At 39.2% G+C, this 15063-nt stretch overlaps 3 protein-coding genes across 4 annotated transcripts; 2 read left to right on the top strand and 1 right to left on the bottom strand.

Moving 5' to 3' along the window:
* Positions 1 to 3: 3 nt before the first annotated feature.
* LOC110041476 (omega-amidase NIT2-like) lies at positions 4 to 4779 on the top strand. 2 transcript variants are annotated; one of them, XM_089294969.1, is made up of 10 exons: positions 4 to 81; positions 166 to 284; positions 602 to 814; positions 1347 to 1440; positions 1903 to 1977; positions 2133 to 2211; positions 2421 to 2436; positions 2548 to 2630; positions 3484 to 3539; positions 3842 to 4779. In XM_089294969.1, the coding sequence occupies exons 1-10, from the start codon at positions 39 to 41 to the stop codon at positions 3928 to 3930; spliced, it is 867 nt and encodes a 288-aa protein (XP_089151095.1). In that variant the 5' UTR covers positions 4 to 38; the 3' UTR covers positions 3931 to 4779. The 2 variants fall into 2 exon arrangements, with proteins under 2 accessions (XP_089151095.1, XP_089151096.1); XM_089294970.1 differs by having other exon boundaries at positions 9 to 72.
* LOC149109783 (DNA damage-regulated autophagy modulator protein 1-like) lies at positions 4516 to 8088 on the bottom strand. Its single transcript, XM_089294971.1, has 2 exons — positions 7201 to 8088; positions 4516 to 6085 (listed from the first exon to the last, which is right to left on the bottom strand). Exons 1-2 carry the CDS (start codon positions 7564 to 7566, stop codon positions 5675 to 5677), a joined length of 777 nt encoding a protein of 258 aa, XP_089151097.1. The 5' UTR covers positions 7567 to 8088; the 3' UTR covers positions 4516 to 5674.
* A 922-nt stretch (positions 8089 to 9010) lies between these two features.
* On the top strand, positions 9011 to 15020 carry LOC110041443 (alpha-1,3-mannosyl-glycoprotein 4-beta-N-acetylglucosaminyltransferase C-like). The gene is made up of 5 exons (XM_089294502.1): positions 9011 to 9308; positions 12518 to 12577; positions 12679 to 12796; positions 13549 to 13659; positions 13979 to 15020. Exons 2-5 carry the CDS (start codon positions 12560 to 12562, stop codon positions 14677 to 14679), a joined length of 948 nt encoding a protein of 315 aa, XP_089150628.1. The 5' UTR covers positions 9011 to 9308; positions 12518 to 12559; the 3' UTR covers positions 14680 to 15020.
* The last annotated feature ends 43 nt before the right edge of the window (positions 15021 to 15063 follow it).

Raw genomic sequence — 15063 nt, 5'->3', positions numbered from 1 at the left:
GCTCACAAACCATTTAGTCACGTGAGCACACGCCACATATGGTCATGGGACAAAGAAACATGGCGGCTTCCAGTAAGCAAGGTTATTTGCAGTTTCTTGTGATTTTCTTTGCACGGCGTAAAAAAATTGTAAGGTTTCCATCTTTCTTTTATTTTCTGATTTTAGAATTTCGTATTGCGCTTGTTCAGCTTGCTGTAACTTCAAACAAGGCTCAGAATTTGTTGCGTGCGAAAGACAAGATCAAAGAAGCGGCGTCGAATGGAGCGAAAATTATCGCGCTTCCGGTAGGTTTTGCTTTCACTTTAGAGAGATTCTATTTCGCATCGAAATTTCGTGTTCTAGTTACATGGCAGATCTATAACAACTTTGTGAGAAATAACGCTATGTTGTCTGCCAAGCTCAAACTGTTGACGTTGTAATATGATGCACCTTTCCCTCCCCCCCCCTCATCCCCTGTAGTCCCCTCCCCACCCCCTCCCACACAGATAGACCTATCCACATCTACCTGGAAAGTGCTCTCTATTGGTAAAAAATTATGAAAATTCACTAACTTACATAATTTTGTTTTTGAGTGCAAATCAAATAATTTTTGCCTTACTAGGAATGTTTCAACTCACCCTATGGCACTCAATATTTTGCTGACTATGCAGAGAATATCCCAGGGGAATCAACAAACATGCTGTCATCTGTTGCAAAAGAGACCGAATGTTACATCATTGGAGGGTCCATTCCCGAGAGAAAAAGTGATGGAAAGTTGTACAACACCTCCACCTCATTTGGACCTGATGGCACCATGCTTGCTAAACACAGAAAGGTCAGCAATGACAAATGAGTGTTCTTACTATGGGAGCCATGTGAGACATGCAAGCAAGGATCCCTAACCCCAATAAATCGGCTAGCCACAAGCTAACTTATGCTGACCAGAGTGCTATCTAGACTAAACAGGGAGCTAGTTAGGCTGATAGGGGATTTTTTAGGGTAACCCCCACTCCCTATATGCCACAAGGCACGAGGAGAATGGGCAACCAACCACCAAGCAAGCCATGGGAGCCAGTAATACCCCTGGCTCTTAGGCTAACCACAAGCTAACTAAGCTAACTTTTTGTTCTGGAGGGGGAAGCTATTTAGGCTAACCAGGTTCTATTTAGGCCATAACCAGACTGTTATTCAGGCTAACCAAAATGGATTACTGGTACATGTTGGCTCGCATGACTCACTGGCTTGCACTTTGTGCAGACTGTTACTGTAACAGTCTGCACAAAGTGCAAGCCAGCAAGTCATGCGAGCCAACTTTCAAGCAGTTTAACAACATGGTAGGTTTTTATTTTGCATTTATTTTGTTTTAGGTTCATCTCTTTGATATTGATGTTCCAGGAAAAATTCGCTTTCAAGAATCAGAAGTCCTGAGCAGTGGAAAACAGCTGACAATGATGAACACATGTAAAATAGAAACTTTTTTCCCTTTTTTTTACAATTTGTAATCATCATCAACACATTAACATAGTTATAGTTCATTTTACACATAATACAAAGTAAAAAGTTACATTTCACTGGCAATATACAAGAAAATAATAATAATGATGATAATAATAATAAAAGCTACTTACATAAATACTTCTTACAAAAGATAACAACAGGATACTATAGCTAAACAATACAAGGGAGTATTCCTATATTAATTAAATTTTTACATTACGTCCATTAAGATAGCTAATTTTGAACAACAGGGAGCAGTTATTTCTGTTTTTTGTTTTTAATTTGTTTTGCTATAAAGAAAACTCTACTTTGTAAGTGGTTTTTATTCTGGCTTTCAATAATTAGAGGATGGTTTTAGTTTGTTGTTGTTGTCTTTATCCTGGCCTGTAATCATTTTGTCTGAAGTCCTGTTTATTTTTATGGCAGCTTTGTGTAAAATAGGAATTGGAATCTGTTATGACATGAGATTTCCGGAGATGGCTCAAGTTTACACTCAGCAAGGTAAATAAACCCTTATTTTAGTGTCAGGTCTTAATAGTACTAAACATTTTGGTGGTTAATTTACCATTGCAAAGTCCTTAGCAGTTCCTGGAGTGTAGTAGAATGTAAGGAGGTGTGCCTTTTTAACATTAGCCACTCTGATCCTACTGTTTTAGGCTGTAAATTATTATTTTACCCTGGAGCATTTAACATGACGACAGGACCGGCTCACTGGGAACCTCTCATTAGAGCAAGGTACTCTCTTACCTTCACCAAAGCTTTTGATTGAAAATCAAAAGAGAATAGGAAAATCAACGCATACATTCATATATGACTTTATTTCATCTCACATCTATAAAGTAGCCAAGAAGCTTATGTCTAATAACTTTGTTTTGCAATTACTGATATGGTTGGATTTTAAGCATCAGAAATGAATAAAACAGTGTCGTCCTTTTCTCTTACAGGGCCTTGGATAATCAGGTTAGGACAATCAACGTATCCTTTTCATCCAATAATTATCAGACATAAAATTCCATGTTATATGAACTATATTTACTGCTGCATTGTTAATTCTTGTGTGGTCCTTTGTAGTTGTATGTAGCAGCTGTATCACCAGCCAGAGATGAGAAAGCAACTTATGTAGCCTGGGGACACAGCACTGTCGTTAATCCATGGTATGGACAGTCACACTAAACTTAAGACTTGTACATTATACCACCCTCACATGACCATAGTACAAATTTAAGGGCTTGGACCATTTATTAGGTCTAATAAGCCAAGGAGTTACAATTGGTAAAACCCAAGACCCCAAGACCCTTGTTGGACAATCCAAGAAAGAGAGAGACAAATGAAACATGGAGAGTTGAGATTTTGTGAGTCATTGTGAAAGCTTCTGATTGGATGAAAAGTATCTCAGACTCAAGATTGTCTAGTGACCATTCAAACCATCAGCCTTACTACCAGTGTACACTAGGTGAAATATGTTCCAAGCAACAGCAATATATTTCATGTGCAATGTATTGTTGTCCCCAGCTGTAGTTAGTTGCACTAGTTACACAATGACAACTCAATGTGTACTTTCATTATCATGGTCATCACATAAGTTTCAAGCGACAAAAAATTGCCAAGACTGACAACAAAAATTACACTGCATATATACCAGATGTAAACGACCTGGTACCCACTGATCTTGATGGTAAAGCAAATGATGCCATTAATTCTTCATTGACTTGTTAAGGCAATGACTCTGAACATGACAACAAGAAAAAAATTCTCCATTTTATGCCTCCTGTACCTGTGTAAGGAAAAAAATCAGCTACTCCTACTCCTAGAGCAGGACCACCTGTTTGGCAAGAACCACATCTACAAACTGACCGTGTATAATTTGCAAATGGCAAGTCTGTTAATTTTGTTTCTTGACATGGTGTACCTTCTGCTGGAAAAAATATTGATTGAGACTAGTCCACTCAAGATGGTTAAAGCTCAAATCTTGTATTAAATCATGTCTTGCTTGCTTTTTTTTTTCAGGGGTGAGGTGATAGCCAAAGCAGACCACACAGAGCAAACCCTTTATTCAGACATAGGTAAGCTGTTGTGGGACATTATTGACCTCCTGGGTTGCCTGTGACACTGACTGCTCGTAGTGCTCTACTTACCCCTGGATGGGACGTTCATCCATCACAGGGTTACCCCCAGCATTAATTCACCAGTACCCATTTATACACCTGAGTGGAGAGAAGCACTGTGAGAGTAAAGTGTCTTGCCAAGAACACATCACAGTGTCCTCAGGCAAGGCTTCATTGGGTCACTCAATCTGGAGATGAGTGCGCTAACCATGAGGCCTCTGCACCTCCATTATTGCAACTGTCTTAAATTTCTTTCATAGATCTGAGTTATCTGGAAGATGTCCGAGCCCAAATTCCAGTCCAACAGCAGAAGAGGACCGATATGTACAAGTTAGAAATGTTGTCATAAAGTATACATGTACACACCTGTGGACACTGGCACAAGAATATGTGAGGGTGAATGTGTGGGAACAGCTACAGCTTAGGTTATGTAAACAGCAAATTCAGGAGTGAAAATTTATTTTTAAAAAACTGCCAGCTGAAAGTAACTTTGGATGTTCTTAATCTCTCATCTTCATATTTTATTTCAAAGGGACCACTAGGAAATTTAAAAGGAATTAAATTAACAAGCAGGATGTAAAAATATTGATACTGGGAAATCCAAATTGAGCCTCCTTTACTCATTAAACAAGCTCTTTAATTAAACGGCAAAACAACGAATTTATAGGAAGCTGAACTAAATTAATACTAATTATCTAGCTAGATTAAGGAAAGATTGAAAACAAGTTAGAAATTAGTTTTTGAAAACTTAAACTGGCTGAAAAAATCCAGATTTATCTGTAGTAGTATGTAGGTAGGATTTGTAAGACTTAGTGGATTGGAGGATTAGTTTTCAAAAAAATTAAACTGATTGATTGAATTGACAATTAACTGAAAACACCTTGCTCGTTATCAACAGAGTGTCTTTGAGGCTCATCAGATTTAGAAAACTCTAAGGGCCTGTCACAAGTAATATTTTCACACTCAATATTTCCTAGTGCTCTGAACAACAAAATGTGCCTGGAAACTATTTCTTAACATCCTGCAAAGTACACCGTGAGAAGTAAGAAATGTGAACGAAAGTGCTCGTTAGTATTAAAAGATCAAAATAGAGAAGATAACAAAATTAATTTTGGTGTGGATACTGATAATTTAGTCCAATGAAAATAACCTGCAGTAAGTAATATAAATATTAAATTTCCTTTTCCTGCTTTTTGGAGGTGAGAAAGTTCTGTTGAGAATAGCACAGGTATGCCATCCTCTGCATTAATTACTGGCCGTAAATGCCTCTTCAGAACAGCAGGGTTATAACCGTACATGAATTAAGATACAAACAATACTCTAACTGCCTATATCCAGTATCTTTCAAAACATTGTTCACTTAAAAAAAGTCTCAAATAAATTTAATAATAGTTTAACAAGGCTAATTGCCACCGTAATTTATCCCATTCTATGATAGCGATCGGAAATTAGGAGAGTCCAAGCGTATGCCACGCGTTGTGGCGTTTTCCCGCCATAATAAAACCCATCCATTAAAAGTTCTATTTGCTTCCCGCCAAAATGAGACGCGTACAACACATCTTGCAGTTGTTTCCCGCCATTTATATGTGACGCGCATGTCAAAGTTTACAGTTGTGTCTCGCCGAAACTTCCGCATGGGATCAAACTGTTGTGTAATGATTTCTTATGTGTATCGTAAATGTTTTTCTGGTGAAGTCAACTCACTCACGGGATATTTCTCTGTAAAAGAACTTGGAATAAAAAAATTATTGAACACATTGAAGGTTATTTAGTAAAACGCAATATAAAGACTACGTCGGCTTTTTCATCCTTTTGTTGTCTTTTGGAAAACTAAAACTCTTGCTGGTTTGCGCTTTTGTGATTCAACGTATCTGGTCATAATAAAGCCTTGTAATATATCAAACACGAAAGACCGTGTTTGACCACATTTCAAAACACCGAGAAGAGAGTTGAAAGTACGGCGCGTAGCGGAGTATTTTTGACGAACTTCGAGATGTTTGGAAATGTGGTTAAACATTGTCTTGAGTGTTTGATGTATCTTGTGAATGTAAACAAAAAAAGCTTGAAGTGGGTCTTGTTTTAGTCCAGTTTGATCATTCCCAATAATCTGTGGACGAGATATCAGAGGTTATCTCTATTTGTTGAAACTCCTGAGCAAACGTCAACATAAACAGAAGCATTCCTCCGCACATGCTCCATTCGGCCACGCTGGATATCACATGGTACAAATATCCGGGATCTTGAGGACTCCACTTGAGTTTGGCAAGGAAGTGATATCGAGGCCGAACTCGGTCCCATTCCATATTAGCTTTGCCCTGACACGCGCCAAAGATCATGACGCAGAAAGTTATTATGAGAGAGAGCGTGGCTCTTGAATGGCACACCGCTGAACTATTGATGACACCGTGGTCTCGAAGCTTGTAAGACATTGCACATTGTAACCAACAGTATGAAAGACCGCTGATAAATGCTGTCATGGCACCGACGTCGTGGACTGACCAGTTCTGTAAATATATACAAACTCTTGTCACAACTCGATTTCAAGGGACTATATGAAGCCATAATGGCTAAAGTGAAACATTTGATCCAAACTACCTCCCCTTTGTGTTCTTGAGCTGGACAATATGCGCTCACAGTGCCCCTGTTCTCTATCAAACACTAACAGATACAGATTTCCTCAAAAAGGAAGAAAGGCCTTTTCTTGCTTATAAAAAGGATTCTTATACTAATAAGAGAGAGTTTGTCTTTTTCAAAAAATAAAAAAAGAGGAGAGGCCAACCCCCAAAGCCCTCCTCTCAAGAGTGTTGCAACCGGCCCCACCCCCTTTTATGGGTTGCCAGTCCACCAAATCATTAGCCTCACCCCGACCGACATTTTGGCCAGTTTGCCGCACTATCCTCTGGTACCCGTTGATACTCCTGGAAGCGGAGACACCGTGAGAGCAAGCCTTTGTCTTGACTAGGAAGACAATACAATCTCCCCTCTCTCCCAACCCCAACTAAAGGCTAGAATTCAGTTGATCCGGCGGAATCCACAGCAGTAGCGATTAGGCCTGACACAGCGTCGTTCATGTAGGATTAGATAGCTAGGGCTTGATATCAGTAATTATAATCCATCAAAAAGTTTCGCTTGCGTGGGATTGGTCCAAACGCGTCACGTGACTGAATATGTCCCAGCTAAATCTGGGGCATATCCGAGTGTTATTCCCCAATTTTCAAAACTGCACGTGTTGTAAAAAATATTTGAAGGATAAACACTGCACAATGGCGCGAAAATAAAATATGTGCGGATATTTGTCCTTGGACATTATCTGTTCTATAAAGCTCATAGTTTTCCTCGAGCCACGCTCTCAGAAAACTGTTCGCTTCTCGGAACAGACAACGTCCGCGGACAAATATCCGCCCATATTTCCGCGCCAAATGGAGGCTACTGTTTACTTATTACCTGTTCATGTTTCAATACAATCCGTAACATGATATCTGGTAATATGAATTTCCTTAAAAAAAAAAATAGCCCAACCAAAAGACCTCTAAACACTAATCAAAATAATATTTAAACATCCTGTCACACAAGTCAATAAGAAGCCTCTCTGTAAAATAATAAAAGTTTCTTGGCATACCTTTTCAATTTCAAAGTTGGCCACGAAAGTCATTCCGACACCCGCTAAAATGGCGACTACAAATGCCAATTTGTTAAGGCGATTGAGCTTCACGTGTTCCTCTCTACACTGCTCAGCCACAAGTTTATACTGCATAAAACGAACGAACGCGTTGGAGATGAATAGAAAGGCCGTTAAATTAGCTAACTCCCTGAAAACGTATTTCTCCGGATACAAAACTCCAGTTTCGCTGATCGCTGGAAGGAACGGGTAGATGTGTCCATGTGAGAGAGCTACACAGTACGAAGAGATCACAGTAACGGCACTACAGATGATCAACAGAATACAAAGCCAGCCTAAACCACAACGCGGCCATTTCCATGGCATAACTTGAATTTCTTGACCAATAGTTTTCGCTGAAAGCGCTAATCCTTGATTTGTTTGTGATTTTTAACTGCGAAATCTCCGCGAGCTTTGCCAGTCGCTATCAACGAATGAACTGTCGCGCTATATTGAAGAGAGCCGGAAGTTGCTTCGAAGGTGATCTTTCACAACAGCGTACTCCGTAAAGATGATGTACATTCACGTTTTTCTGTAGTGTGTACACAAATAACATTTTGCCGCTATTGTGTGGCAAGTCCTCATAATCGTTATGACCAAACTGTTCACTTCAAATTAAACCAATACAAGTCAGGAGCTAAACGTTTCCCTCAGGTACCGGCAAAAAGGTCTTGACTTCAAACAGAAAAAGAGGCCGTTTTTTCTTATAGTTTCTGCGGCTTTTGACGCTAAATGATAAAGAAGAATACTTCTTCATAAGAATAAGCGTTATTATGATTCTGAATAAGTGAGATCACGGGCAAATATTACAGCTTAAACACACATGGCACCCGTTTAAAAAGTATTCATGCGTACAACAATCTTGTTGTTGCATGATAGGTTTTCTCCCTCAGATATCTTTCTTTTCTTAAGTAATTTACAGATAGCTATCGTCTGATTAAATGTCAAGTATGCTAAAATGTTCTTTTTCCTCTTCTTTTGGGTAACGGTTCCGGTTTTCGCGTGAAAACAATTGATGCTTCGCCATGCATTTAGTGCGGCCTTGACGAAGACCTGCTTTCTGGTCAGCAGACTTTACAGTGTTGTCATGCACTTTACAGCAGCGATTGCGGTCGGTAGACGTTTTTATGTCGTTCCCAGAGTCCTTAATTACGGGGTCGGCAAAGAGAGAAATCTACTGTACTCGTAACGACATTTTATCGCGACGAGAATGGAATTAACTGAGTTTTCAGTTTTCCTTCATCAGCATTTCTCAACGACAAAGACAAACACCAACCAGAATAATCTAGCATCGCGAAACTCATTATCTAGGTTTTTAAATATTGCTGAATTCACAAGCTGGTAACATCGCTGAGGTACGGTGGAAAGATTTATTGTACAACGTGACGGTGTTCTAGCCAATCACGGCAAAGAATCTGTTTTCTCAGCCAATCAGCTGCATGCAAATGCTGGTCACGTAATTTGATTCGCGTTCCTGGCCACGTTTATCCCGCGCTTGTCAGCGGTTACATGGTTTTGATTCAAGTTCTTATTGTTTTGTTTAATGCGCTACTTGCGGCTGTAGTGAATAATTTTAGACCTGCTTACCACACCGTGATAAATTGTCAATGAAAGGAAAAACAAATATCGGAACCTACAGAAGTGACTTTAATTAATCTTTGCTATATATTTGGACAGTTTCCTTCGCCGAACATTTTAATTTGTCGCTCAGCACGTGTGCACTTTTCACAGTGAAGAATTCCCGTGTTAAATCTGTGTTCTTTATTTTGGAAATGGAGACGAATTAACATTCACAACGGCGTGGCAAAAAAGCAAGCAAACCCCATGGAAACATAAAATCTTTTATTGCTATTTGGAAACAGAGATTAAATCTGCATAAATTAGCTTAACCGCCGGACAAGTTTCTAAAGGCTGCTGCTGTAGGAATATTTCTATCTAATTCTTCCTGTACGGCGGTTTTCATTTGATTTTATCGCCTGGCATCAGTAAATTTTCGAGAAAAAAAAGACGTCTCGTCTACAAAAGCACTCTAACATTTTCTTCACCGAGTTGGACTCATTGACCTAAAGGTAAGATAATATGGAATAAGCCATCGCCGCAAATAGATCCAATTTTGATCCGATAACTTTGTTTTTCCTTCTTTTCTTGCGAATCACCGTCACGTAGATATTTGTTCTAAGTGCGTGGTATCGGCAAGGAAAAAGTAACTTCCCTCAAGGTGTTTTTTTCTCGAGAAAAGTAACAGCTTTAGATTCAATTCGTCCTCGCGACGGCCGTCAGTCTCGATTTGAACTGAGCAAATATGGTTGAGAAGTTTTACCACAGGAGGTCGGTAAAGAGTATTCCTTCTCTTAGAATCATATTATTTCATTCACGCTGTACATTTTCAAGCTTTTAAGTAAACAAGAAAAGGATGGCACGGCCGGTAAATTGCGAGCAATTAGTTTATTGCGAGTTGCGAGCAATTCTATTGAAAAGCAATATATTTCTGTAGGTATTTTTTTGTTCCGAGTGAAGATTGTCTGTGATGGAAGATCCTGTTTGAGAGCACGCTTCCATTTTTTAAGTATAGCCGATAGTAAACCATGTAGCTTTTTAAAAGAAGCCTAGAGACCAGTCTTCAAACGGAACTTGTTTTAACATTTAAAAATGTAAGCAATTCATTGTTTTCATCTAATAAACTTTCGCACTCTTTCCAGTGTACTTATAATACGCTAATTGTTTCATAAAATTACATTCTCAATACGGGTTCTACTGCCCGAAATTTGACTCTGGCCGCCCGCCCAGGCGTTTATAAGAACGCGGTCAGCGTAAAACGCTGGTACAGTTTATTTTGTCTAGATCTAAAAATTTTGCGTCATTATCAAGGTCGAAATTATCTTAGGGAATTATCATCCATTGATATTCTATGCCTTTCTTCCTCCTTTAAACCGAAGCAGTTTGTAATGATTTTGATATTGTGTCAAATTCTGGCAAATCTTATATTCCTCTTTCTTTTGGCCCCATAAGCGAATCTCTTTCTATCATGGTCATATCTATATAATACTGAAAGCAGAGTATGTATACACGCGCTTACAAAGACAAGTTTCCAAAGCCCTAAGGTCTTGACAATTGTTATTTTATCGTACAGTGAGAGTTCTCTCAGAGACCATGCATTGAAGAGGTTTTGAACTTTACTCATTATCTTGAGAAATTTTCCCATTCACAAAGTGTTGAATTGTAGCAAAATGATAACTGCATTGAAGTTCGAATGGTGTATCACCCTTGTTTACATTTTTTCCAAGCCCCATGGCACTTTGCTTCAGTTACTGCAGTCTATTAACAGATCTAATAAATCTGGCAGCTTCCCAAGCCGTGAATACCTCCTTACATAATTTTAGACTGGTTGTCATTTGAGTGTCGAAAAGTAATTGGTTTTGCACTTACTACGCTTCACGATTGGCTCAAACCACTAGCGCCAATTTTTCATCCAATCAGAAGGAAAACCAAAGCCAACCGTGACTCGTTCGCACGCGTTTTCCCGCGTAATTCAATCCAAGTCTTATTGACTCACTGTATTGTCTATGTCCTTTGTGATTGGCTAGAGCGATGACTTTGGTTTTGGTTTTACGACACTCAATTGAAAACTACTCTATTTCTTTGTCAAAGACCTCAATTCCTTTCATATCTGGCACAAGCTCTCATAGGCGTTCGAGTTGAGGAGGGCGAGGATGGCTGCAGCCCCCCCCCCCTCCCCCCCGCCACGGAAATTATGGGTAAGAAGGGTAAGATGCTTCCAACATTGGGGGCCAGATCATTTTCGGCAGCAGCTCCGAAACTCTGGAATGGCCTACCTGAAGAGCTTTGTCAAGCAACATCACTTGACAGTTTTAAATCTCGACTTAAGACATCTTTTTTAAGAAGTATTTTTATAATTTATAATTTTATTTTATTTTTATGGTGATTGTAAAGCGCTATTGATCAGAATATGTAAATATGCGCTATATAAATTGGTAAATTATTATTATTATTATTATTATTATTATTATTATTATTATTATTATTTCGGGCAAAACGCTCATGATTCGGGCAACGACACTTGAGAGAAAACATTAGCGTCAAAATAAAGCTATTGGCGTGATTTCCAAAACTAGTAAAAAAACGTTTCTTCTTTTTTATTAATCTCTTTGTGATTAGACGCCCTATTGGGAGTCTGTAGGCCGTCAAGTGACCTGAGGATTTTTAGTAGCTACAAGTCGTTTAAATGTGTATCGTGGAAATCCACAGTAAGGATATTATTTCCTTTCCCAATTTTCCATCAACAAAACAAGGACACGAATCTAAGCGAACGAAGACCAAGCTAAGACTTTTGTTTTTGTGGAAGCCCTAAAAAGAGCCGTTTGGAATGTCTTAACCATGGAGTGTTTTAATTTCTTTCTTGAATTTTTCTTTGGAGGTGTTTCTCTAGTACGTCCATGTTGTTTACCATAATATTGACGTGGTTTCTGAATTCATGGAAGGCTTGAATTCATGGATGCCTCATGTTGTTCTTTGAACGTCTCAAGTATGTCGAGACGCTCGTCTCGAATATAGGATAGCTTCTGTAACGGTCGTCCAAACTGTGCATCTTGAAACACAAATGTCTCTGTTGCTGATTAGCCGATCTCTGAACGAACGCCTTGAAAGGAAGAACTTTTTCTTTTAATAAGTTTTCGATTTTACTCGATTGAGACTGTTCATAGAGGTCATTGAGTACGCAAGCTTTCAATATAACTATCTTTGTGAACGTTTTTGTTTTTCACGCAATTTATTTGAGTACGTTTGCATCCCGATTTCAACACTCACACATTCGGGCGTTGTTTAATTTTTTCGGGCAAGAAAGTCCCCCCCGCCCCCCCGCCACCAAGTCCGAAGGTGCCCGTACGCTTATGCAAGCTCTCATTGAACAAGGCAGTTATTCTACAACTAAAATGAACAGTAAGCGTTCTTGGGAAATAACATGCCCACTTCTCGAACGAAATGCCATGCTTCGGAAAAAGTCTTTGCTCCCAGTTTGATGACTGATCGAGGATTTCGGTACTTTTCAGCTTAATTTTATGATGGTGTCACACGTGGTGTTAAGATTAAAGAGAATTTGACCCATAAACCCATCCACAAATCTAACCATCCTTACACTTGATTTTGAACGGGTTTATGCCCAACTTTGACGTTACGAGATGTTGTCACCTAAAAGTGGTATTAGTCATGGTTGCAAACCACATTTTTTGACTTCTCTCGTACTTGGTATTTTCATAAACAGGCTAGTGATTGAAAAACTCAAGAAAACAATCATCGCAATAAGATGAGATGGATTGTTAAGGTACGTAAGCAATACTACTGACAAGCACCGAAATATTTTTGTCTGCTTATTCTGCGGTTTCCTCAGTCATCAAACTTATGTGTTTGCTTCATTCCTTCTAGTTAAAGTTGTTTCTTACCGATTCAAGAGGCAAGACTTCATCTTTCAAGAATGTTCTTTTGATTGTTCTTGCGATGTTAATGCTTCAGTTGAACTGGAAACTTCAGTATCTTAGCCTGTGTAAGTACTTTAACTTACAAACACTACCGAGACAACTTTCATGGGATTTTGATTTGATTGACAAATGCAGCCTTTGATTGCTTATTTTATGATTTCCTGTTACTTCAATATATTCGTCAAAACAGGTTTGACCAATTAGATTAAACTTCACGTCTTCTCAACCAATCAGATGCGAAACCAAGCCAACGGTGAATTGGGTTCGCGACTTTTCCCGCGGTTAATATCAATATTTCAATCACAATGCGATATACTCTTATTATGATTGAACAGACGCACTTGCAAGTTTTAGCCAATCAGAAAAAGGATGAGCCCAACTTTACTCCTGCTAGCACTACCTACCATTGCTTGCATACTTTTTTACATAGTTTTTACATACTTTCTTGTTTCTTTTTTACTGCACTACGTGAGACGATAGTATTTTTCGCTTTTTGTTAGCACTGTAGCGTTACGACCGTCGTAAGAGATTTAACAATAAGTCTGTATGGTAGCAATAGGCCATCTCAGAGCTTTACCTTGTGCCTCGGTTTAATAACGAGTCCTCGTGCAAAAACCTTTCAAATGAAAGTAGCATGATTTACATGAAAATAAACCTGTACGCGGAACACATTTTCATATGAATGTTTCGTACGAAGACTCGCTTTGACACAGCGACAAAAGGCAACTTGGAAATGGCCTTTCGTCGTCCTTATGGATGGCTTTATTTCCATTTCTCGGTGCATCTTTTACCATGCTTTTCATGTACGTTTTTTAAGGTGAGAGTGCCCAAACAGCCAGTCTGGATGACTTTGTGTCATGTTCAAAAGGTGGAGAAATCATCACTAAAACTAGCGTCAGAGAAATAGGAAAACCACTCACGAAAAAAGGTACTTACTTTGCCATTGTTATTCTGGTCCATTCAAAAGTTTTACCGTAACCATTACCGTAAAATCTTAGTTGTCAGTGTTAAGCTTGCAAAGCCTCGGAACATTTAGGGTTTTTGGGTGGGTTTATATAACTGCAGTCAGGGATACTTAGCGGCCTGTGTGTCTTCCCTGCATTCCTTGGGCTACAAAATGTTCAGTCCATCTATAACAGTCTTTCTCATTAAATGCCTCACACTCGGATGGTTAAGCTAAACGAACGGCAAGTATTTTATTTTTTTATGTGCGAATGCTCTTCTATTTGCCATCTTCTCTGTTTCAGTTTTTCTGACCATTGGAATTCCCACAGTTCAAAGAACTTTCAAAAACAAGACCGAAAGTTATCTGGTGGCAACTTTAAACTCACTCATAATCAACGGCAGCTCCGAGGAAGACCTCAAAAATATCTTAATCGTCGTCTTTCTTGCCGACTCAGAAGAGTCGGCTCGGACAAACGTCATGGAAGATCTGCGGTCAAACTTTGGTAAATACTTGGACATGAATCTAATTCACGTCATTTCAGCTCCCTCCTCGTTCTACCCTCGTCTAACAGGACTTCAATCGACCCTTGACGACGGTCCAGACAGAATGCATTGGCGTTCTAAGCAGGCTATGGACTATGTATTTATGTTTTATTACAGTCAAGGCCTGGCCCAGTATTATCTCCATCTTGAAGATGACGTTACGGTTATGCAGAATGCTTTGAGTCAAATAAGGGAATTTATCAACCTCAGAGCCGGCAAACAATGGGGTATATTGGCTTTCTCCAGATGGGGTTTTATAGGAAAACTTATCCGCGACGACGATTTGCGATTAATTGGCAGGTATTTAGAACAGTTTTACAATGAAATGCCATGTGATTGGCTGCTGTATATTTATCTTCAATCGCGAGGTGGAATGAGTATATTGGACGATAAAAGCAATACTTGGACAAAGGAGCTGTTTCAACACGTTGGTCACCAGTCTTCCTCCCTTGGAACATGAACTAGTCACCAGTCTATTGATCATGTGGCAAACTCTCGATCTATTTAGCTAATCAGGCATCGACTTTCGATCGACACAAGTCTTTGGGAGTGTGAGCGCTATTTCTTAAAGGAGCTCAGTCAAGGTATTTTCAGATAGAAAAACACCAAAGAGATAATAATAAACCATAAAGAAACAAAGATGGTTAATGATGGAGAAGATTAACACGGATTACAAACGAGGAACTTGGAAAATTTTTGCTCAACTTTTCTAAGATGCGCAAACCGTGACGTAGCGCCTTTGTAATCACGCACCAATCAAAACGTCAATAAATCAGGTTCATCACTGTTCTATGTTTAAAAGTTGATTCATTCTCGCTCGGCTCTCGATAGTGCTCCCTCGGGT

This window comes from Orbicella faveolata, unplaced genomic scaffold (genome assembly GCF_042242905.1).
Source record: "Orbicella faveolata isolate gen_17 unplaced genomic scaffold, um_ofav_v1 contig_25, whole genome shotgun sequence".
Classification (NCBI taxonomy): Eukaryota; Metazoa; Cnidaria; class Anthozoa; order Scleractinia; family Merulinidae; genus Orbicella; species Orbicella faveolata.
The sequence above is the reverse complement of the archived record's forward strand: the minus strand, read 5'-3'. Positions and strand labels throughout refer to the sequence as shown.

What these genes read in the sequence shown, in the direction of transcription:
- LOC149109783 (XM_089294971.1), bottom strand. Translation starts at nt 7,566, where the DNA reads ATGCCATGGAAATGGCCGCGTTGTGGTTTAGGCTGGCTTTGTATTCTG. An exon ending in CCAACTTTGAAATTGAAAAG is followed by an intron (nt 6,086 to 7,200) that starts GTATGCCAAGAA and finishes ATATATTTACAG; the next exon opens with AACTGGTCAGTCCACGACGT.
- LOC110041443 (XM_089294502.1), top strand. An exon ending in ACTTCAGTATCTTAGCCTGT is followed by an intron (nt 12,797 to 13,548) that starts GTAAGTACTTTA and finishes ACGTTTTTTAAG; the next exon opens with GTGAGAGTGCCCAAACAGCC. An exon ending in AAAACCACTCACGAAAAAAG is followed by an intron (nt 13,660 to 13,978) that starts GTACTTACTTTG and finishes TCTCTGTTTCAG; the next exon opens with TTTTTCTGACCATTGGAATT.
- LOC110041476 (XM_089294969.1), top strand. Translation starts at nt 39, where the DNA reads ATGGTCATGGGACAAAGAAACATGGCGGCTTCCAGTAAGCAAG. An exon ending in CGAAAATTATCGCGCTTCCG is followed by an intron (nt 285 to 601) that starts GTAGGTTTTGCT and finishes TTGCCTTACTAG; the next exon opens with GAATGTTTCAACTCACCCTA. An exon ending in AGCACTGTCGTTAATCCATG is followed by an intron (nt 2,631 to 3,483) that starts GTATGGACAGTC and finishes TTTTTTTTTCAG; the next exon opens with GGGTGAGGTGATAGCCAAAG.